A 23,629-nucleotide genomic window follows, 5' to 3' on the forward strand; every position below is an offset into this window, starting at 1 on the left:
TCTCCAGGATTGGTAACTCCCAGATTGGGTTCTGGAGTCCAGAGGCTTTAAGGAGTCCTATGAAGGATGAAGTCTCTAACAATGGGTCCACATTTTATTGGAGACCAGCAGTGTGAAGAAGCAGGTGTGCACAGCCTTATAATCAAGGGGCTGGCTGTGATTCGGGGGCTCCTTTCTCCCGGAGACAAGTTGTTGCAGAAGCAGCATATGGTTGTGGAGAAAGACAATAGTAGTGTGTGTACCCTGGCCTCAAGGTGAGGTGACCAGATCTGGTCAGGCAGGTGCCAGTGAGGTATTCAAAGGCAGTAAGGTTGATTTACTAAAGGCAAATAGACTGTGAACTTTGCACGTGCAGTTGCATTCTGCAAGGGCATTTATTCCAGAGCTTACATACTTGCCAACTGTCCCTTTTTTCCTGGGACAGTCCCTGCAAATAGGAGCCTGTCCCAGGTAATTTATATTGTCCCTGGAAACGCCTGTTAATCGGGCTGCCCATAAATGTTACACAGAAGTAGTGCAGCTGAATGGCAGAATTATTCCAACTCTGCTACTGTGGCCTTAAGTTTGAAATTCCCTTTTTAATTTCCTGTAATTCTCTGTATATTGAGTAGACCCTATAATATGATAAGTGGACGAGGTTAATTATGCAGAGTGGGCGGAGCTTCAGGGAAGTGGGTGTGGTAATTGATAGCTGTGCTGCAAAGTGTCCCTGGAATTTTTTTTTAAATGTTGGTAACTATAAGCTTAGTAAATGAGGGGGAGCTCTGAGGACTTCCACCATCCAATCATGTGCAAGCAAAAACGTTTTTTTTTCCTCCCTTGCATGTATGCGATTGGGTATTTTCATAGTGAAGCCTCACCTCGATTGCTACACTCTGGAGCAAATGCCCTTACAGAGTGCAACTGCACAGGCTATTTGCCTTTAGTAAATCAACCCCAGTGTGTTATCAGGGCTGCCATCGGGGGGGGGGGGGCAGCCCATACACATGTGGGGTGCCCGGGTTTACCGAGCAGCCTGGGCCCCCAAATCAATGAAATGCTAACTTACTGTACTGTAACAGCCAGGGTTTTTTTTCTGGTGGAACGTGCCAGAACAGCGTTCCAGCACCTCCACCAGACATAGGGAGCAAGAAGCACTCTCTACATACTATTGCTTTGGCAGGGTGGCTGCAGGTTGAGCTGATGCAGCTCACTTGGTTCTGGCTGCAGCCTGAGAGAGGGGAAATTGGAGTAATATTATCTGCGCTTCGCCTCTCCCTGCAGACTGGATGCTGGTTTGGACGCCAGTCACAGCTCAGCTGTGTGGAAGAGCTGCACTGCATTTTGCCTTCCTGACCGACTGCTCACTGTTGAGACAAGTTGTTAGACTTTACATTTTTAGTCAATTGATTAACAGTGTTGCTGGATGTGGGCCTGAGCTGTGACTGTCTCTTTACTGGATTGGGCTGCGACTGTCTCTTTGCTGAATATACAGTGGGTATGAAAAGTATTCAGACCCCCTTAAATTTGTCACTCTTTGTTATATTGCAGCCATTTGCTAAAATCATTTAAGTTCATTCTTCTTCCTCATGAATGTACACATAGCACCCCATACTGACAGAAAAACACAGAATTGTTGACATTGTTGCAGATTTATTAAAAAAGAAAAACGGAAATATCACATGGTCCTAAGTATTCAGACCTTTTGCTGTGACACTCGTATATTTAACTCCGGTGCTTTCCATTTCTTCTGATCATCCTTGAGATGGTTCTACACCTTCATTTGAGTCCAGCTGTGTTTGATTATACTGATTGGACTTGATTAGGAAAGCCACACACCTGTCTATACAAGACCTTCCAGATCACAATGCATGTCAGAGCAAATGAGAATCATGAGGTCAAAGGAACTGCCTGAAGAGCTCAGAGACAGAATTGTGGCAAGGCACAGATCTGGCCAAGGTTACAAAAAGATTTCTGCTGCACTTAAGGTTCCTAAGAGCACAGTGGCCTCCATAATCCTCAAATGGAAGACATTTGGGACAACCAGAACCCTTCCTAGAGCTGGCCGTCCGGCCAAACTGAGCTATCGGGGGAGAAGAGCCTTGGTGAGAGAGGTAAAGAAGAACCCAAAGATCACTGTGGCTGAGCTCCAGAGATGCAGTCAGGAGATGGGAGAAAGTTGTAGAAAGTCAACCATCACTGCAGCCCTCCACCAGTCGGGGCTTTATGGCAGAGTGGCACGACGGAAGCCTCTCCTCAGTGTAAGACACATGAAAGCCCGCATGGAGTTTGCTAAAAAACACCTGAAGGACTCCAAGATGGTGAGAAATAAGATTCTCTGGTCTGATGAGACCAAAATAGAACTTTTTGGCCTTAATTCTAAGCGGTATGTGTGGAGAAAACCAGGCACTGCTCATCACCTGTCCAATACAGTCCCAACAGTGAAGCATGGTGGTGGCAGCATCATGCTGTGGGGGTGTTTTTCAGCTGCAGGGACAGGACGACTGGTTGCAATCGAGGGAAAGATGAATGCGGCCAAGTACAGGGATATCTGAGACAAAAACCTTCTCCAGATTGCTCTGGACCTCAGACTGGGCCGAAGGTTTACCTTCCAACAAGACAATGACCCTAAGCACACAGCTAAAATAACGAAGGAGTGGCTTCACAACAACTCCGTGACTGTTCTTGAATGGCCCAGCCAGAGCCCTGACTTAAACCCAATTGAGCATCTCTGGAGAGACCTAAAAATGGCTGTCCACCAACGTTTACCATCCAACCTGACAGAACTGGAGAGGATCTGCAAGGAGGAATGGCAGAGGATCCCCAAATCCAGGTGTGAAAGACTTGTTGCATCTTTCCAAAAAAGACTCCTGGCTGTATTAGATCAAAAGGGGGCTTCTACTAAATACTGAGCAAAGGGTCTGAATACTTAGGACCATGTGATATTTCAGTTTTTCTTTTTTAATAAATCTGCAACAATGTCAACAATTCTGTGTTTTTCTGTCAGTATGGGGTGCTATGTGTACATTCATGAGGAAGAAGAATGAACTTAAATGATTTTAGCAAATGGCTGCAATATAACAAAGAGTGAATTTAAGGGGGTCTGAATACTTTTTGTACCCACTGTATAGGGATGTTTCTGCTGGCCTGGGCTGTCTCTTCGCTCAATATACGAGGCCGTCTATGTGCCAGATTGGGCCATCTCTGTGCTGGATTGGGCCATCTCTGTGCTGGATTGGGCCATCTCTGTGCTGAATATATGGGGATGTCTCTGCTGGATGGGGATGTCTCTTTGCTAAATATATGGGAATGTCGGATTTGGTGGGATAGCCAGTGGGCGGGCCCTGGGAAATGTTAGTAGTCAGGCCTGGAGGAGGTAAGGGTGGGGGGGGAGTCACTTGCAATCCTCTTTCTATATGGTTTGCGGGTGATTATTTTCCCATACAAACTGTGCTAGGTGCAGACGCTTTTGCGGGCTGAAATGCCAGGAAGTGAGCCGGGTAAAGTAGTAAGAGAGAGGAGTGTGTTCCTAGAGGGCAACCGCTGGGATTGGGGAGAAAGAAGCCATGGTAAGCCAGGATATCCTTCATAACCTACCAATAATATCCGATTGAATACAATTGGGAACACTGGTGACATATGAAATTAAAACAGTATTAAATCCAAAACTAAAAATTTTATATATTGCAGCACGCCAATTAAAAGTGGCGGCTGCGATGGTTTTCTTTCTTTTTTTTTTTAGGGGTTTTCCCCTCTGTTTTTGCCTGGTGATCTAGCCAGTAACACACTTCTTGTATTAGAGTGCCTCCACTCTGGATGAAGGAGCACAGGCGGCACATTTGGTCAGCAAATACAAGGTGATCATTTTAAGCACCCCTTGTCAATTCTAAATGGTTTGTCTAAGCCTTATAACTGCTACATCTGCAGGGCAGCTTGTTCTGTTGAATAAGTTAACTTGCTGGCAGGATAACCAGGTGAAAAAAGATACCCTTAAAGCGGAGTTCCGGGGTGAAATTTAGATAAAAAAACCCGCGGGACAGTCAGGGCTAGTACATTCCAGAATGGATAGCCTCTGAACTGTCCCGGGTCGCACTTACCTTTTAGAAGAAATACTTACCTTGAAAATTTCTTCTCCAGCGCTGCCATCTCAGGTGTGGGTAGCTGAAGCCAGCGTGTCCTCTTCTGCCTCCACTCCCGCATCCTCTTTGACCCAGAATGCCCTGCACCGGCCCCGCTCATCACTTCCGGTGCAGGTGCGTCATCCCTGCACAGCTTCTGGGCATGCCCAAAAGCTGTTTAGCAGGGAATGACGTGCCTGCACCGGAACTGACGAGCGCGGGCCGGTGCAGGCGCATTGATTCCTGGGAACGATGACGTTCAGCTCCCAGGAATCAATGCAAGGAGGAAGTGACGGCGCGGGCAGAGGGAGGAAGAGGAAGAAAGGTGAGTATATTTTCTTCAATAACAAGGTAAGTAAACAAAAAAAAAATCGTGATTATCCATTTCTTTTTCAGGTGATGGCCCAAAATCGATTTTGTAGATTTTGAGGCCGGAACTCCACTTTAAAAAGAAAACGAACGCAGCCGTCGCATCTAAGAACTGGTAAGCTGAAATATAATAAATGTTTGCTTTTGGGGTTAATACTGCTTTTTTTTTAACTTGCGTTAGAAAATGACAATTGTTCATACAAAACAGCCTACATTGTTACAAATCAATAGACTTGGGAAGGTCACTCATGGCAACCAATCGGATTTTGGCATTTCCTGCATGGAAATGAATAACTGTTTGCTAAGGGGCACCGCTCCAAATCTGTCAAACGGCAGTTTAGCTTGGCAGGATTTATGGAAGCTGAAAGCCTCCAATTTGCATATCATATGTAACAACAAACTAACAAAAGCTGCTAAAAAAAAAAAAAAATTGTAACGACTTAACAGCTTGTATTGATCGGCTTCTTTGATTAGCTTTAAGTTCTTTAAAGTAAAGTTTCTGGCATGAATTTATAATCCATACACACGGAACTACACTTTGTACGCTTTGTACCTAAACGCGATCGGAGGATTTTGGGCATCCAGTAGTACATATCGATGTAGCAGCTTCAAAAGCAATACTTTACCTGTCAAGTCCATCAGGCAGTATCAGGCAAGATTTTCAAGACAATGTAGAATGTCAATCAGACGTTATCCCAGTGAAAGCGAGCCGCCCCGAGATGGACTCATAAAATAGGTCAATGTAATAGAAGCGGCTAATCTCGCCCGCAGTCTCTCTGGAGTCATTTGAACAGAGTGTGCAAGGCGAGTTCTTTCTGATGTTGAAGACTTTAGCGGACTTATCTTGTAAATCCTTGAAGGATAACGGCAATCTGCTAGAGATATTGATTCTGGCCACAAGAGGGAGTGTTCCTCTTAGAGATAATACGTCCATTATGAATGAGAGCCGCCAGCCGGCAGGTCTACCCCCGGGGTCTGCAACCGCCCACTCACCTAGGACCACACTTGCTGTATATTGTCTGCTTAGGCCAGAGAAAATCTTATGTTTATGGTGGCACCATGTTCTCTTTCACTAATCCTGTATCTATTTTACCTATTAAGAATTGGCCTTGGCCACTTCTTGCTTTTTGAACCCCCTTCCCTTTTTTTCCAGGGACAAAATCAGCAGCGATCATACGTTAAAGCATATGTAAATCCTAAGGGTAGATTTAGACGTGTCTAAATCTCCCTTACCTCTGAAGCCCGCTCCTAGTTCAGATCACACTTTAGAGGCAACTGAAAGGAGGTGAGGAAGCGATCCGACGCCTCCTCCTGGCCTGTTTTAGCCCCATTTTTGATGGCAAATGCGCTGCAACTGCATGCAATGCACATGGCTGTGGGGAGATTGTGGCGATTCCCCCATGTAGCATTGCTTCATGTCTGGTAAACTTTGCTGTGAGCGCAAAGTGAAGCATCGCACCCACGCCATGTAAACATTCTCATCCACTGCTGCTTGGGGTTGGGGGGGGGGGGGGGGCATTTGGTGGGTGGCAAAAATGGCCACTTAAACCCCCAACCAAATGTCTAAATGAGGCCTAATGATCTCCGCTTTTTGCTCTGGTAATTATACCACTGAAAGCATCTTGCTGTTGTATATGGAGTACAAATGCCTGTTGATCCTGCCAGAAATCCAGTGCTGTCTATGTCCAGTGATATCTTTATTAGCCATGCTTGGTACACCTATATGTACTACAGAACACCTCCCCTAAGTTGTGAACATGGGAACATGTCCCGTATCCTGAAGGCTCTTCCTTATGGACAAGGGAACATGTTCTGTAGTCCTAAGACACTTCCTTTTGGACATAGGAACATGTTCTGTAGTTCTAAGGCACTTCCCTATGGACATGGGAACATGTTCTGTAGTTCTAAGACACTTCCTTATGGACAAGGGAACATGTCCTGTAGTCTTAAGACACTTCCTTATGGACATGGGAACATGTTCTGTAGTCCAAAGACACTTCCTTATGGACAAGGGAACATGTTCTGTAGTCTAAAGACACTTCCTTATGGACATGGGAACATGTTCTGTAGTCCTAGGACACTTCCTTATGGACATGGGAACATGTTCTGTAGTCCTAAGAAACGTCCTTATGGACATGGGAACATGTTCTCTAGTCCTCGGACACTTCCTTATGGACATGGGAACATGTTCTCTAGTCCTCGGACACTTCCTTATGGACATGGGAACATGTTCTCTAGTCCTCGGACACTTCCTTATGGACATGGGAACATGTTCTGTGGTCCTAAGACACTTCCTTGTGGACATGGGAACATGTTCTGTAGTCCTAAGACACTTCCTTATGGACATAGGAACATGTCCTGTAGTCCCAACACATTTCCTGTCCTAGGGTGACAACGCTACTCCAATGCTACAGTGAAAAGTGTTGTCAGCCTAGGACAGGAAGAGAGTCACTGAAAGTAACACCAGGTGAAAAAGGGAAAAAAGCCTGAAAAAGAAAACTAATGCAGCCACCAACTAAGAACTGGTAACCTGCAATATATTACATTTTTGTTTTCGGTTTAGATACACTGTAAGATCTACATTCAGAGTTGAGCATTTTGCTGTGCATTTTTGCACAATTCCCAATACGCAGCAAAGCTCAAAATCCGAAATTGCATTCTTTTCTATTGCGGCTGTTCCCATCTCTCAGCTCAGTCACTTAGAAATCAGCTGTTTTTGGAGCGGTGTCATCATTTTTGCCCCATAGACGTCAAATGGAATCTTCTGTAAAAACCTGACACAAGCGGTTTTGCATACTTTTGCACCAGAATATCCGTCCTCCTCTGCTCTCCTCCTAATCTGGAACTAAAAAGAAAAATGGAGGCGCAGGCCCTCCTATGCTGGATGTGGGGGCATTTATCTGGAAGGCGTGGGCACATCTAAAATGGTATTAAACCCAAAAGCAAACATTATTTTGCATTTCACCAATTCTTGTGATTGCTGCATCAGTTTTCTTTTTTACGCTTAACATCTTCTATTTTCAATGTGGTGATCCAGCCAGTAAGTCTGTTTTTCACAGCTCTCCAGCAGAATGTATCAGTTTTCATGGATGAGACAAACTATTTAACACCAGCAGAGATGATTAAAATGATCAGCTTTTATTTATTGAAGCAAAACCTTTATCCCAAAATGAAAAAACAAAAAACAAAACAAAAAAAAACCTCTTTGCTGTAACTGATTACGATGTGCGAGCTGGAGTTTGGCTTCAAATTGTTAGTGTATATAAATCTGCTAATACATTTGACACTCCCCTCTCCTCCCCCAAGACTAACAATGGTGCTATTGGTTGTGCTTCCTGTGCTCATTCCTCCGCAGTTGTCTCTCAGTAGTACCGGAGGAGTGTTACTGGCCAGATCACCAGGTGAAAGCAGAGGGAAAAAAAAACACCTAAAAAAAAAAACACCTAAAAAAAAAACACCAAAAAAACACACCAAAAAAAAAAAAAAAAACACCTAAAAAAAAACACCTAAAAAAAAAAAAAACACCTAAAAAAACAGAAAAAAATAAATAAAAAAATAAACCTAAAAAACAAACAAAAAAAAAACAAAGGCAACCACCACATCTAATGATTGGCAAGCTGCAATATATTACATTTTTGGTTTTGGGTTTAATACCGCTTTAATCAGACCCCCACAGATATGGATTACAAAAGCAAGAGGCAGAGGTCCTGGGGGGGGGGGGGGGGTGGGAGGGGGGGGCATTGAGAAGCCGGTGTACCCAGAATGGTCATTAAAGCCTTTATAGGTCTGTAGGATCCGGTACACATAATTATGATGTCATACATATGAAAAAAAGATTGAAAAACTCTAAAAACAAGCGCCTAAGCATTAAAAAATAATAAAAAAAAAATACTGGAAAATTGTCTAAAAAAAAAAAAAACCGTGCTTAGGTGTAAATGGGGTCTAAAGAGAGATTAAATTAATCACATTATCTTGTTCCATGATACGAGAAGCATACTGTAAATTGTAATAGCTAATAATATAATAATAATAATTTGTTATAAGAAATAACAAATAATAAAATTCCTTCCATACAGAGTATTAGAGGAACCAATTTTAAATCATGACCCAACGTTAATGAGAAAAAAAAAACTCTAAAAACAAGCGCCTACACATAAAAAATAAAAAAAAAATACTGGAAAATTGTCTAAAAAAAAAAAAAAAAAAAAAAAAAAAAAAAACACTGTGCTCAGGTGTAAATGGGGTCTAAAGAGAGATTAAATTAAGCACATTATCTTGTTCCATGATATGAGAAGCATACTGTAAATTGTAATAACTAATATAATAATAATAATTTGTTATAAAAAATAACAAAAAATAAAATTCCTTTCATACAGAGTAGTAGAGGAACGAAGTTTAAATCATGACCCAACGTTAATGAGGATAAAAACAAGCGCCTACACATAAAAAATAAAATAAATACTGGAAAATTGTCTAAAAAACTGAGCTCAGGTGTAAATGGGGTCCAAAGAGAGATTAAATTAAGCACATTATCTTGTTCCATGATACGAGAAACACTGTAATTTGTAATAACTAATAATAATATAATAATAATTTGTTATAAAAAATAAATAATAAAATTCCTTCCATACAGAGTAGTAGAGAAACCAATTTTAAATCATGAACCAACGTTAATGAGAAAAAAAAAAACTCTAAAAAACAAGCGCCTACACATAAAAAATAAAAAAATTCTGGAAAATTGTCTAAAAAACAAAACAAAAACTGTGCTCAGGTGTAAATGGGGTCTAAAGAGAGATTAAATTAAGCACATTATCTTGTTCCATGATACGAGAAGCATACTGTAAATTGCAATAACGAATAATATAATAATAAAAATTTGTTATAAAAATAACAAAAAATAAAATTCCTTCCATACAGAGTAGTAGAGGAACCAATTTTAAATCATGACCCAACGTTAATGAGAAAAAAACTCTAAAAAACAAGCGCCTACACATAAAAAAATTTAAAAAATACTGGAGAATTGTCTAAAAAAAAAAAAACTGTGCTCAGGTGTAAATGAGGTCTAAAGAGAGATTAAATTAAGCACATTATCTTGTTCCATGATACAAGAAGCATACTGTAAATTGTAATAACTAATAATAATATGATATAATAATAATAATAATTTGTTATAAAAAATAACAATAAAATTCCTTCCATACAGAGTAGTAGAGGAACCAATTTTAAATCATGACCCAACGTTAATGAGAATGCAACTACATATCAAACTATCAAGGTAAAAGATTACATTAGACATGAACAGTAATACATCACTTATTAAAATAATCCCAAAATTCAGAGTTGTTGTAAGTAAGGGTGTGCTTATACAGATGCCAGCTGACTTTTTTTCGTTTTTTTTTTTTTAATCATGGCCAATAACTAACAAAAATATTTTTTTGAGCTTTGCCTTATTGCTGGCAGGTTGAACGAAATCTGTGAGAATGCAAGTGACAAGCCAACGTCCAATACATTCTTAGGCTATTTCCTCTGCAGGTTGAATGTTCTGAATTAGAAGAATACTGCATTATGGCCACCAGATGGAGCTGATGATCCTTGTAAAAAAAAATATTTCCTATGATCATTTGCTCCATCTTGTAGCCAAGCTTTATTTTCTTGATTCACAACATTCAACCTGGAGAGAAAATAGCTGAAGAACATTTACTATGTTTCAACCCTAATGAAGGGGGTCCTTAAGAACCCCCCGAACAATGAACATATTTTGTGAAGAATACATTTTAATTAGGGCTGTAAAGAGATTTGCATTGCTGGAACTTGTCTTCATCAGTTCTGGCATCTATAGACACGTCTCCCCCGGTACAACCCTCATTGCAGATCCTCTGATTATCACCAGTGCGTTAAGAATCGTGCCGATCAGAAAATAAGGTGTTCTGGTTAGCCATAACAGTGGTGCAGACTGATCAAATGATAAGAAGTAATCAAAAGAAGGAGGAAAAAAAAAAAAGAAAAAAGGTGGTACTGAAAATAGGGATAAAAACAAAGAGAAGAGGTGTTTTTGCCCCCTAGGAACTTGGGTCTTACCGCTATCCCTCTTGTGGAGGGCTCCTTTTCAATGTAGTGATCAAAAACGCGGTATTCCCTTCTCTGAGCAACACACTTTGTAATCTGAAGAAACAGGTCACAAGCATGACAGACTAACTGGAATATCCTTTTATAGCGAGCCACAAAAAGGGACGGGAGAGGAGAGAGACATGGAAAAAGCAGTGCCAGGAAAATGACGAGTAAAACACTTCATAAAAAGAAGGGATGCCAACCTTCTCATATATGGGACCCAATTCATTAAGCTGCCAAGAGCACTCAAGGCATGCTAAAGTGGCTCATCAATGCAACACGTACTTTAGCATGCCTAGGTTCTACAACAGCTTGGTGAATCAGTGTCCTTGACGTGCCTCCCTGAAATTGTATCTGAACATGTTCATTCCTATTTTTCTATTACTGCCACAATTATACATCATCTGCCAGATTTATTGATTTAAAAAAGGTACCCATGTTGATCATTCATTGATAAAAAATTACAACTCATCTTATATGAAGGTCTAGAACAGTAGAGAATCATAGAAAATCTTCCAGCCATTAGGTGAAGGCCCTAAAGCTCAGAGGTGATTTTGTTCATTATTTCCAATGCTGTACACCAGTGGTCCTCAACTCCAGTCCTCAGGACCCACTAACAGGCCAGATTTTAAGTATTACCTTGGGGAGATGCAGACTAGAGTACTGCAATCACTGAGCAGAAAATGATATCACCTGGGATGTATTTCAGTTATCTTGCAAATCTGGCCTGTTAGTGGGTCCTGTAGGCCAGGGTTGAGGACCACTGCTGTACACCAGTGGCTCCCAATCTCAGTCCACAAGTACCCTCAACAGGTCATATTTTCAGCATGTCCTTCATCTTGCACAGAGGCTGTAAAGGGTAAGTTAATTTTTTTTTAAAAAAGTAAAAAAGGTGAAATAACTCCAAATATCCTGACCACCCCTCTGTACCCCGCTGTACATAGTGCGACGATGCCCCATGCTGCCAGTGTAGCAGTCCATACACAGCCCCCGAGTGATCACCCATCAAAAAGCTCGCAATGGCAAGCGTGACCACACTGACCAATGAGAAATGCATCTGAAGGCTTCTTCCACCAAGGTGTCCCAGAAGGATGAAACGCTTCTCATTGGTCACTCTGTCCAAAGAATGCTTGCCATTTCGTAGATGATGATGGATACTCATTCTGGGGCTGTGTATTGCGGTGTACAGACCATTACACTGGCACCATGGCTGCTAGGTGCAGAGGGATGGCCAAGATATTTGAAGTTAGTTCACCTTTTCATTTTTTGTGAAAAGGTGAACTTACCCTTTGAAACAGGGGTCTCCAAACTATGGCCTGAGGGGCACATCTGGGCTGCTACAAGATGTCACCTGGTCCACAGCAACTCTGATGTAATTGGGGGCTTCAAATGTAAAGGGACAACTTCTAACGTGAAGGAAGGGGGACGACTCCTGATGACAAGGGGGGGTACGACTCCCGACGACATAAAGGGGGGGTACGACTCCCGACGACAAAAAAAAGGGGGGGGGGTACGACTCCCGATGACAAAAAGGGGGGGGTACGACTCCCGGCGACAAAAAGGGAATGGGGTACGACTCCCGGTGACAAAAAAGGGAATGAGGTACGACTCCCGGTGACAAAAAGGGAATGAGGTACGACTCCCGGCGACAAAAAGGGAATGAGGTACGACTCCCGGCGACAAAAAGGGAATGAGGTACGACTCCCGGCGACAAAAAGGGAATGAGGTACGACTCCCGGAGACAAAAAGGGAACGGGGTACGACTCCCGGCGACAAAAAGGGAACGGGGTACGACTCCCGGCGACATAAAAAGGAACGGGGTACGACTCCCGGCGACATAAAAAGGAACGGGGTACGACTCCCGGCGACATAAAAAGGAACGGGGTACGACTCCCGGCGACATAAAAAGGAACGGGGTACGACTCCCGGCGACATAAAAAGGAACGGGGTACGACTCCCGGCGACATAAAAAGGAACGGGGTACGACTCCCGGCGACATAAAGGGAACGGGGTACGACTCCCGGCGACATAAAGGGAACGGGGTACGACTCCCGGCGACATAAAGGGAACGGGGTACGACTCCCGGCGACATAAAGGGAACGGGGTACGACTCCCGGCGACATAAAGGGAACGGGGTACGACTCCCGGCGACATAAAGGGAACGGGGTACGACTCCCGGCGACATAAAGGGAACGGGGTACGACTCCCGGCGACATAAAGGGAACGGGGTACGACTCCCGGCGACATAAAGGGAACGGGGTACGACTCCCGGCGACAAAAAGGGAACGGGGTACGACTCCCGATGACAAAAAGGGAACGGGGTACGACTCCCGGCGACATAAAAGGAACGGGGTACGACTCCCGGCGACATAAAAGGAACGGGGTACGACTCCCGGCGACATAAAAGGAACGGGGTACGACTCCCGGCGACATAAAAGGAACGGGGTACGACTCCCGGCGACATAAAGGGACCGGGGTACGACTCCCGGCGACAAAAAGGGACCGGGGTACGACTCCCGGCGACAAAAAGGGACCGGGGTACGACTCCCGGCGACAAAAAGGGACCGGGGTACGACTCCCGGCGACAAAAAGGGAATGGGGTAAGACTCCTGACGACAAAGGGGGGAGGGGACTCCCGACGACAAAGGGGGGCATATTTTTTCAGCCTGTGAGTATTTGTAAAATATAAAATGCGGTCCTCATACTGAAAAGACTGAAGACCCCAGTCAATACCTTCATATTTATGACATTTTATGTAAGGGAAGTTCCCATAACATGGCCTGTCAGGGGTACATGAGGACTGAAGTTTCTTGCATGACTGAATTAGAACAATGTGCACTGCGAACAATCTGATTTTTTTTCTGAGTACCTCAGAGGACAACTTCAGTCAAATAAATTGAAGACAGGCTGCAGAAATATCCTATGAACACTTGAAGCCAGACTTAGCAGGGCTTTTACAGTGCTTCTCTGCAGTTTCTTGCTAATAATTTTGTATGATGCAACCTTCATTCCACAGAAATTGCATTTCCTATGACTCCAGAATGCTGCAATATTTAAGGTCAAGGAAGTCATTTTTTGTATTTACATATTGAGGCCAAGGAAAATTTGAGTGTGATAGTCCCAGGCCATATAAAATCACAGCCCCTGCAGTCTCAGATGATAGGGATGTGCATAATTTTGACCATGGGCAATTGTAGTTCCAAATCTGGGGTCAAAACATCTGGGGTGCCAAGGTTCGCCATCACTGGTCTAGGGATTCCTGGCCAGCAGAAACACAGGGGTGCAATAAGGTGTTCTAGGAACAACAGGTTACCGGTGGCAAGAGGACTTCACAGAGTAAAGCAAGACAGTGGACTCAATCAGTGCTGGATGAAACAACAAAAGGACTAGGCAGGTGGCTGTGTTCCCATGCTCAGTGCCTCCAGTGGGACCAACCTCCACCCTTCTGATAAAAATGGATTTTTGTAAGATCTTACCGTAAAATCCTTTTCTCTTAAGCTCATTGACAGACGTAGTCCTCCTTGATTAATATCAACTCGGGTATACTGCCCTCTACAGGAGTAGGACTAGACAGGAAAGAAAACGTTCTGGCCACACCTTAGGGGCAGTCCCAGAGGGTATATCCTCTCACTTCCTGCTACAGCAAATCAGTTATGTCACAAAGCAGTGTTTAGAGAATTTAACCCAACCCAACTCAAAAACAGAGGGGCGGGTACTACGTCTGTCAATGAGCTTAAGAGAAAAGGATTTTACGGTAAGATCTTACAAAAATACATTTTTCTCTGTCGCTCATTGACAGACGTAGTCCTCCTTGATTAATATCAACTCGGGACGTCCCAAAGCAGTGCCACAAATGAGGGGTGGGATAACAGAAATCAAAATCCAGAAGGCCCAACCGGAGCCAACCAGAAGCATCAAAGACTCATCGAGCAAAAAGATGAGACCCAAGTGAAAAAACCCAACAAACCCTTGAGGTAGACCAACGGTCTCCTCAAATTGCGGCCTGCAAAACCTTGCGGCCAAATGAGGCATCCGACGATGCCATCACATCAACTTTATAAAATTTTGTAAAGGTATGAACCGACGATCAAGTAATCGCCTTGAAAACCTGGACCCCTGATGCCTGATGGTGGAAGGCCCAGGAAACACTAAGCGCCCGAATAGAGTGCGCCTTAGCAGGGAACGGAGGATTCCGACCCTTAAATAGAACAAGCCTGTACCACCGTCTGTCTAATCCATTTGGAGATAGTCTCGGCAGATGCAGGCAACCCCTTTCTGGGGCCATCCGTGATCACAAAAAGTGAATCCGTTTTACGGAACGATTCCGTAGTCTTCAGGTATACCCTGATTGCCCGAACTACATCCAGGGAATGCAACGCACATTCCCAAGGATGATTGGGCTTAGGACACAAGGAAGGTAGCACAGTATCTTCATTCAGATGAAAATCTGAAACCCCCTTAGGAAGAAAGGATGGCTTCGGATGAAGAACTACCTTATCCCTATGAACCACTAGATATGGGGAATGGCAAGATAATGCAGCCAGTTCTGACACCCTGCGTGCAGAAGTGATAGCCACCAAGAAGGCCACCTTCTGGGATAATGTAAGCAAGGGAATCTCCCGGATATTTTCAAATGGAGGTTTCTGCAGAACCGACAAAACCAAATTAAGATCCCAGGGCGGTAAGGGCGTGCGCACTGGCGGAGCCAAGTGTCGCACCCCCTGGATGAAATTCCGCACCAAGGAATGAGTAGCCAGCGGCTTCTGAAAGAAGATTGCTAAAGCTGAAACCTGACCCTTAATGGTGCTCAAGGATAGTTTCTGCTCAGCCCCCTTTTGCAGAAAAGCCAAAATTCGGGTCACCAAATAGGTACCTGGGGGAAATCCCAAAGATTCACACCACGCAATATAAGTCTTCCATGTGCGATAATAGACTTTGCTGGAAGTCGCTTTCCTTGCTTTAATTAGAGTAGGAATAACTGAAGCGGACAATCCTCTGTCCTTCAGTACCTGGGTCTCAATGGCCAGGCCGTTAAAACCAGCGACTGTAAAGCACGATGGACGATCGGTCCTTGAGACCGCAGATCCTCCCTGAGAGTAAGTCTCCAAGGAGCGTCCGCGACTAGCCTGTCCAAGTTGGCGTATAGGGCTTGACGAGGCCAGCCCAGAATTTCCAGGATAACTGGAGTTCCCTCCACCTCTATCCTGCGGCGAAATCTCAGCAGCAACTTGAGAGGGGGGAAGACATATAATAGCTGATACTGCCCCTACGGGGCGCTCAGCGCGTCTGCTGCGTCCACTAGAGGATCGCGGGTACGAGCCCTGTTGAGCCGACATGCCAACAGATCCATATCCGGGGTGCCCCAATGAAGGGACAGCTGGTGAAATACCTCTGGATGAAGAGACTATTCCTCTTGATCCAGAATCTGACGGCTGAGATAATCTGCCTGTCCACCCCCGGGATGAATATCGTGGAGAGAGCTGGAACAACTGTTCCGCCCAATAAAGAATGTTGGCCACTTCTATGGCCGCCAGGGCACTCTTGGTGGCCCTTGGTGATTGACATAAGTCATGCCTGTGGCATAGTCCGATTGGATCCGAACCGGGCTGCCCTGGAGCTGCTCGGTCCAGTAAATCGGACAAAGTCTGATCGCTCTCAGTTCCAACACATTTATCGGTAACCTGGAATTTATCAGAAGAAATGACTTCCCCTGGCTGAGCATCGGAGACCGAAGCCACCAGACCAGAGCCTCCCTGGTCCGCTCGCTCAATCGGATCCGATTGTCCAGGGAATCGGGATTCCGATTCCATTTGAGAAGAATCTCCTCTTGGAGAATTCGGGTATGAGACTGGGCAAACGGTACTGCCTCTAAGGAGGCGACCATCAGTCCCAGCCAGTTGACGGACAGCAACATCCGAATCATTGACTGAAGAATCTTCTGGAGTTTCTCCGCATGGAGAAACACTCTTGCCAAGGATGTATCCAAAATTAGGCCCAGATAGTTCAGTGTCCTGGTGGGAACCAGCCTGTGAAGATGGGGATATGAAGATAGGCATCCTAAATGTCTATGGACGCCAGGAGATCCCCCTGATGCAGGGAGGCCACCACTGTTCGGATGGACTCCATCTCTCCCAAGACCAGAATTGGACGCACCTAGCCCTTTTTCCTGGGCATTGTGAACAGGTTCGACTAGAACCCCTGAAACTGTCCAAGGAATGGGAACTCCCACTCCTTGTTGCATCAAGCTGTCCCCCACAAAGCCTTTTAAGCGACCCGGGGATGTTGAATATTGGAAGGGAAGAATCGCACCAGTGGAAGTGATCGAAACTCGATCTTGTATCCCGACCGTATGACCTCACGAACCCCTTTATCCGGGATTCTGGAAAGCCATGGATTCGGAAACCGGTGAAGACGTCCCCCCACCCTAGAGATGGGTGGGGGCCCATTCTGTCAATCCAACGGGATAACAGTGGCTTTATTTAGTCTGGCAATCGGTGAGTCCACTATTGGTGGTACCGTCCATCTTATAATGAGGGATACCTCAAACTGATAGCGCCTAGCAATGCGTTTGGAAATAGCAGGGGTTCGTTTTCGGACGACCCCATTTGGGCAAGGGAAACCCTTCGCCATTTTTGTTGGCTTGCTAGTACCAAAAAAGGAATATCAGTCTCAGCTACCTCTGCCGGTGTAATCTCAAGATTTAAGGCTTCCCGGACAGACACAACTAGTGCCTCCACCAACGCTTCTTGTGCTATGGCGGAGGCAGAAGCGTCCTCCTCACTATCTAAGGAGACGGTACCTGAGACAACAACCCCAGAAAAGGGGCTGCAATGACCAGCTAAGAATCCGTATCTGAAGTATCAGATGAAAGAAGGGTAGGCGGGGGTCACTTTTCTTGACCCCCGTCCATGACAGGCTACCTCCAGCCGGGATACCAAAGACTCCAAACTGCTGATAATGCATCATCACAAGTGGGGTACTGGAGGGTCCTGCGGCCACCTCAAGGGGATCAGGTGGGGATACATGTGTGGCAGGGTTCATGATTAACAAGACACTTGCCAGCAAACACAAAAAATTAATTGCAAGAAAAAACATTTTTGTACCTGCTTGGACCCCTCAGAGAGAGAGAGAGACCCCAAGGCTTACCTGATGCACAGAAGTTTCTTGTCAACCTGCTTCCAGCACTGTCTGTTACAGACAGGAAGTCTTTGGCTTGCCTTCCCGGGCCGAGGAGGCGGCTCCGCCCCCTTTACACGCCTTCCGGCGCCTCCCCATAGCTCCTCGAGGTGTTTGGTCACCTCAAACATGGCCGCCCCCATGCTGGAGACACGAGGCTACGCCAATATGGCGGCCCCGTGCGATCTGCAGGAAAATGGCGGCGGCCTGTGTAGGATAGCCGCGGCTTGCAAGCTAGCAGCGGCCTGCGGGAGGTGTGCACTCGGCCTGTGCGGCCTGCGGGAGGTGTCCTCGGCCTGTGCGGCCTGCGGGAGTGTGCGCTCGGCCTGTGAGGCCTGCGGGAGTGTGCGCTCGGCCTGTGCGGCCTGCGGGAGGCTGTACGGCCTGTGGAAGTGACCGGCTTTCTGGAGGGATGGCGACCTGCGGATGCAGTAACTCAGGCATAGGCATCGGCCTGTATACACACTATGACAGGTAGGATACCTCTATACCTCAATAGTAATGCCTTTTAGTAGTCTGCCACTGACTTCAGTCACCCTTACAGTCATAGAGTGACTTTAGATAGTCAGCTCCCAAAACAAGCCTCCTGGTTTCTTATTCACAAAATCACACTCAAATTGGGGGATCTGTGACCTGTTATAGGATAGAGGGGGGACCCAGAAACTGAGTGTCCGACCATCCCAGAGAGGGGCCCGCGTCCACCAACAAACCCGACAGGGGGAGAGGGGGAACATTCTACTCACCATACCGGAACCAGGCAGGCGCCAACTCCTGACAGAACCCCTCTCCACCGGGGTGGGGGGGCTGTCGACCAATACGGACGCCGTGACTCAGTTTGCAACTGGTCATTGGCGTCCAGGCGAGACGTTTAACTCGCAGGGTCAGTCCCCGTCCAGTGGGACTATGACGCGGCCGACCCAGCGCGGAGCTATGGCCTGCACGTGCTCGCAGGCTGAACTGGGGTGACCACTGGATCTCAACATCCAGCCCGTCGCCCAGTTTCAGCGTACTTGCTTGAAGATCTCACAGGAACACTGGAGAAGAAAAGCTGCCTAAAAAAGTATTTCTAAAAAATCTTGCCAGGACCAAAGATCCCAGCAAGGAACTTAGGTCCTTACTCCTAACTAGACAGAAAAAAACTGATTTGCTGTAGCAGGAAGTGAGAGGATATACCCTCTGGGACTGCCCCTAAGGTGTGGCCAGAATGTTTTCTTTCCTGTCTAGTCCTACTCCTGTAGAGGGCAGTATAACCCGAGTTGATATTAATCAAGGAGGACTACGTCTGTCAATGAGCGACAGAGAAAATGGTATTTATAAATGCATTCAGTAAAATTTCCAGGAAGGCATGTTCAAGTAGAATTGGTTGAATGAGGTTATAGAACTTTCTCTCAAATATTCCAACAACAATTTTTTGGTGCAGCCATTTTCTAAAAAGAAAAAAATGTTCAGTTTAAGAAGCTCAAAAATAAAACCACAATCAGGATGACCACGTGTGTTGGTTTACACCACTGCTGTACAACGGCTTAATCTGACAGCTGTATGCCATCTAAACCATTTTAATGATATGCCCTTCCTCCAAAATCTCTCTCAGAGGTCACATTCGCTGTTTTCATCTGGGTGGACCACCTGCTACTAAAGCTAGACTAAATAGAACTAAATAGAACTCCAGATATGGATATTTTATACATAGTTACACCAGTCCAGCTTGGACCAATGTAATTATGTATATACTATACCTAGCCAATTGTCCCTGAAGTACACACTGCTACTACAATAATCTCTACTTGCTCCCAAGTCCCACGTTGAGCTGCTGCCCTGCTGCATGCTAAACACAGGAGGTAGGCCATTGGAAGCGGGCGCCATTCAGAGAATGCTTTGCAAGGTGGTGTCCAAGTGCTCATCACCTAATTTACTTAGCGAGTGCTAACACTCCGGTCAGCACTCTCAGCCATTGGCAGAATATCTCAGCCAATCTGGCCACTCACTGGCTTGGGTACCACCAATCTGGCCACTCACTGGCTTGGGTACCACCAATCTGGCCACTCACTAGGGGGGTACAAATCTGGCCACTCAATGGAGGGGGTTCAAATCTGGCCACTCAATGGAGGGGGTTCAAATCTGGCCACTCAATAGGGGAGGGGGTACAAATCTCACCATTCACTGGTGGGGGTACAAATCTGGCCAATCACTGGTGGGGGTACAAATCTGGCCAATCACTGGTGGGGGTACAAATCTGGCCACTCACTGGTAGCGGCCATATAAATGAGCCCTTACTGTCCAAGTAAAGAATATGCGCAGAGATGACCTAGCTATTTTGTCTGGCGGGTCTATGTATCTCACATGTGTGCGGACAGAGGTACAAATTTGTTGGCAGGTAAGGCCTCATACAGCATATGCCCATGCAACAGCCATGTTTGCCCACACAGAGACGCACAGGTGTACTGATGTCAATTAGGATGCAGCAGCTGCATGAACACAGCCGTTGCTCCCAAGTTGACAGTCGCGCAGGTACACGGCCCTGAACGCATTGCCTGCATTAGGGGCTTTGCACCTGCACGGCAGTCACATTCGAAGCAGTGTCCGTTCAACCGCTGCATCCCAACTGACATGAATAGGATTGCTGGCATGGGGTAGCATGGTACACCTGTGCATCCCCATATGGGCAAACACAGACATGTGCTGTAGTACGCCTGTGTGAACGTGGTCTAAAACACCTCCATCAATGTTTTTCAATGGTGTATTGAGCTGTCTGCCTGAACATCAGCCGTACCAAAGCTATAATGTAAAGTGTTGTATACTATACTTAGTTGTTGCTAGACCTAAAGCTGGCCATAGATGGATCGAAATTTCACCAAATTTCAGACAAATTTTGATCCATCTATGGCCACTCCCATTTGTGTGTAATCTACTGATTTTTCACAAAAGGGCTTGCTGAAAATGTTTTGATCCAATTAGTTACAGCGCTGATCTGTGTATTCTGACAGCACAGGAGTCCCCATTGTCAGAATACAGCGAGGACGACTCCTTTTTCCACCTCGCTTGTGTGGATGGGGGAATCCATTCAATTTTTTTTCGATCAGTCAGCTGACCCATGTATGCCCAGCTTAACCAAGGTTGTACAATCAGACTGCAATGAGCATGGTCAGCTTATGAGAACTCACCAAGAATTGTGTACAGCAGTGGGGGGTGGTCACCCAATTGTTGATGTATGGCCCTGCAGGAGGCAAGAACTTCATCACCTTTATTGTGGATGGGTCCAAAAGGAACCCCCCCATAAAACTGCACATTTATCCACTGTATATATTTTTTAGAAAATGAATGCCCAAATAACATTTCCAAAACACATAGTTTTACTTTTATTTCCTTCCCATTAAAAAAAACCACAGATGTGTGCAGAGGAGTGTAAAGAAATGCAGTTGTTAATATCTAGAGGCAAGAGAGAGTTATCAGCTGAAACACTCAAGTGGAAATGGATATGTCTAAAGCACGAGCAATGAAGCAAATGAAAATGGCATTTAGCCATGCTGTAAGCAATAGGAATTTGATTCTTTTAATGACTGCTTTTTATTATGCACGTTAAATTATGCAAGTAGAAAGTGGTACCCAATGTAAAATATCGGCAAATGACAGAAATGGTATGTAACTCATAGCAACCAGCAGATGCCTGCTCTCCGCAGTCAGGCCTAGTTTGACCAGAGAAATGGGTTAGTGGCCCATAGCAACCAGTCCAGTATAAGATTTATTTTTGAACAGTATTAAACATTTTATCAGCTGGAATCTTCTAGCTTCTTATGTACAACACGGTTTTAAATAAACTGCATGGCTAAAGGTTTGTGGAATCCTCATCATCACACCTATAAGAACTTGTTGTAAATTCCCATTTCAAAACCATTGGCATAAATATTGAGTTGGATAGGCGCAATAATGGGCAGTGAGCGGCAAACATGGCTTCTGCACAGCTGTCTATTCTACATGGGGTTTGGCATGCTTTGCCCTATGGTATGAGACAGACCACAATGTTCTTGGCGATAAAAGAGGAACTTGTCAATTTAATCGTTCTTTTTTTATAAGTTTACAGGTTTATAAATTGATGTTTTAGAAGATATGTAAATTAGTTGTATATTTCTATTATTTTACAGGGTAACCCCTAATGCAAATTTTGCTGAGAATTCTGGGCTTTCTACAGTGTAAGCCCAGCCGTAGCTACTCACTTCTTGACTTAAAGTAGAACTAAAGGCAAACCTTTATTTTAGTTTTGGATGAGTGAAGAGGGATTAGAACATGGTCAGTTTTTATAGCTGTCTGTGCCCCCGTTAAGGAGATTCACCCTCTCTATTTATCCTGTTTTCCATTATCATTGAAAGTGAAAGTAAGAGAAATTACCCAAATTTTGGGTTGTCCCCAGAAAAGTAACAGAGGGGAAATCTTCCAATAGGGACATTCGTTTTGGTGACCTAGGGGGTCCCCAAGGAATACCTTGGTTTAGAGGAATTTCCTCTCACTTCCTGTTTGGCTATGGGACAGGAAGTGAAGGAAAATTTCCGCAATGGGACACAGATCGGGAAAAAAAATCTTGACAGCGGTTATAACCCTTCCTTACTCTATCCAAAATTAAATAAAAAATATTGCCTATAGTTCTACCTTAAGCAGGGTATACACAGTTTTTTTTTTTGTTTAACCAGGAGGTTGAATAAAAAAAAAAAAAACCACAAAAAACTCAGATCCCCGCATTAACACAAACGATATTGATGCAGGGAGCTCCTCCCCCTTTTAGAATACACAGATCGGTGCATGCAGCCATTGGCTGCAAGCTCTGATTGAATGCTGGTTTTCTAGCATGACCGTTCGACAGCCAGTACCTGCTAAACCAGACAACTTTTGATATGTATATACCCATCTTAAGTCTAACAAAGCAGATGGGAACCTTAACCGAATTATGTTTTATTTACTAAAGCATGTGCATCAACCAATGAGATAAATGATCCTTTGCTGCATCTCAGTCTTTTCATCTCTATACTGTGTACATACATGTGTGCCAGAGATGGTTGCATGGCAGTTCCCAGGGGTGGTAACCTGACAGTGGTTCTACATGCCTGCGTAATGTGGGTTGAAATGGCCACTGGTAGAGCATAATTTAGAAATGCTGAAAATGACCTTTGAGATTACAGTGAAATGTTAATCCTTATATGAGATTTTGGTAAATTAGTTTATATATACTTTAAAGTGGTTTGCAAAGGCAAAAAGGTTCTTTGCATTACGGTAAAAAAAAAAATCCAGTGTCTTGCCTGTCTTCAGTTCTGTTCTCCAAGCTTGGCTGAGAGCAGCGGGAGCCATTGGCTCCTGCTGCTATCAGTCAAATCCAGGAAGGAGGGAACAGGGGGGGGGGGGGCCGAGTCACGCTGTGTGCGTCTGTAGACTTACACAGCCTGGTTCGGGAGTGAGCCCGCACATGTGCCCCCATAGCAAGCGGCTTGTCATAGAGGCACTTGAAGAAGAGGAACAACCAAGAGCGCTAGCAGGGGACCCCAGAAGGAGGAGGATCCGGGCCACTCTGTGCAAAACTACTGCACTGAGCAGGTAAGTGTACAAGGTTTGTTATTTTAATTAAAAAAGAAAGACTTTTATCTCTCTGGCTCTGTTCACACACTGGCATCCTGGATATTACTTTTTTTTTTGGGCGACAGGCATCCCGCGATTCTGTTTGCGCTGATTTTACCGTGATTCGTCAGGCGACAATCGTGCCAAAATCATGCTGCATTTGGGGTGCCATTGGAAGTGATGGGAATTGACCGGGAGTCCCACGATTAGCCGTGATTCGGAATTGCTGCGATTCTGCCCGTGATCTGGGATGCCAATATTTGAACGAAGCCTAAGTCAAG

At 45.0% G+C, this 23,629-nt stretch overlaps 1 protein-coding gene across 5 annotated transcripts in view; it reads right to left on the bottom strand.

Annotated features, from left to right (window-relative positions):
* The window catches only part of LOC309567856 (kazrin-like), a 228,340-nt gene that overhangs the window by 44,292 nt on the left and 160,419 nt on the right, over positions 1-23,629 (bottom strand). For 4 of the 5 annotated variants that reach the window (XM_082273356.1, XM_082273357.1, XM_082273360.1 and 1 more), the window contains exon 5: positions 10,545-10,628. The exons of the other annotated variant lie outside the window; for it this stretch is intronic. In XM_082273356.1, coding sequence (XP_082129482.1) covers positions 10,545-10,628 — 84 coding nt within the window. The remainder of the gene's footprint in view (positions 1-10,544; positions 10,629-23,629) is intronic. 5 annotated transcript variants of the gene reach the window in all.

The sequence above is a fragment of the Pelophylax lessonae genome (genome assembly GCF_965119305.1).
Source record: "Pelophylax lessonae genome assembly, chromosome: 12".
Taxonomy (NCBI): Eukaryota; Metazoa; Chordata; class Amphibia; order Anura; family Ranidae; genus Pelophylax; species Pelophylax lessonae.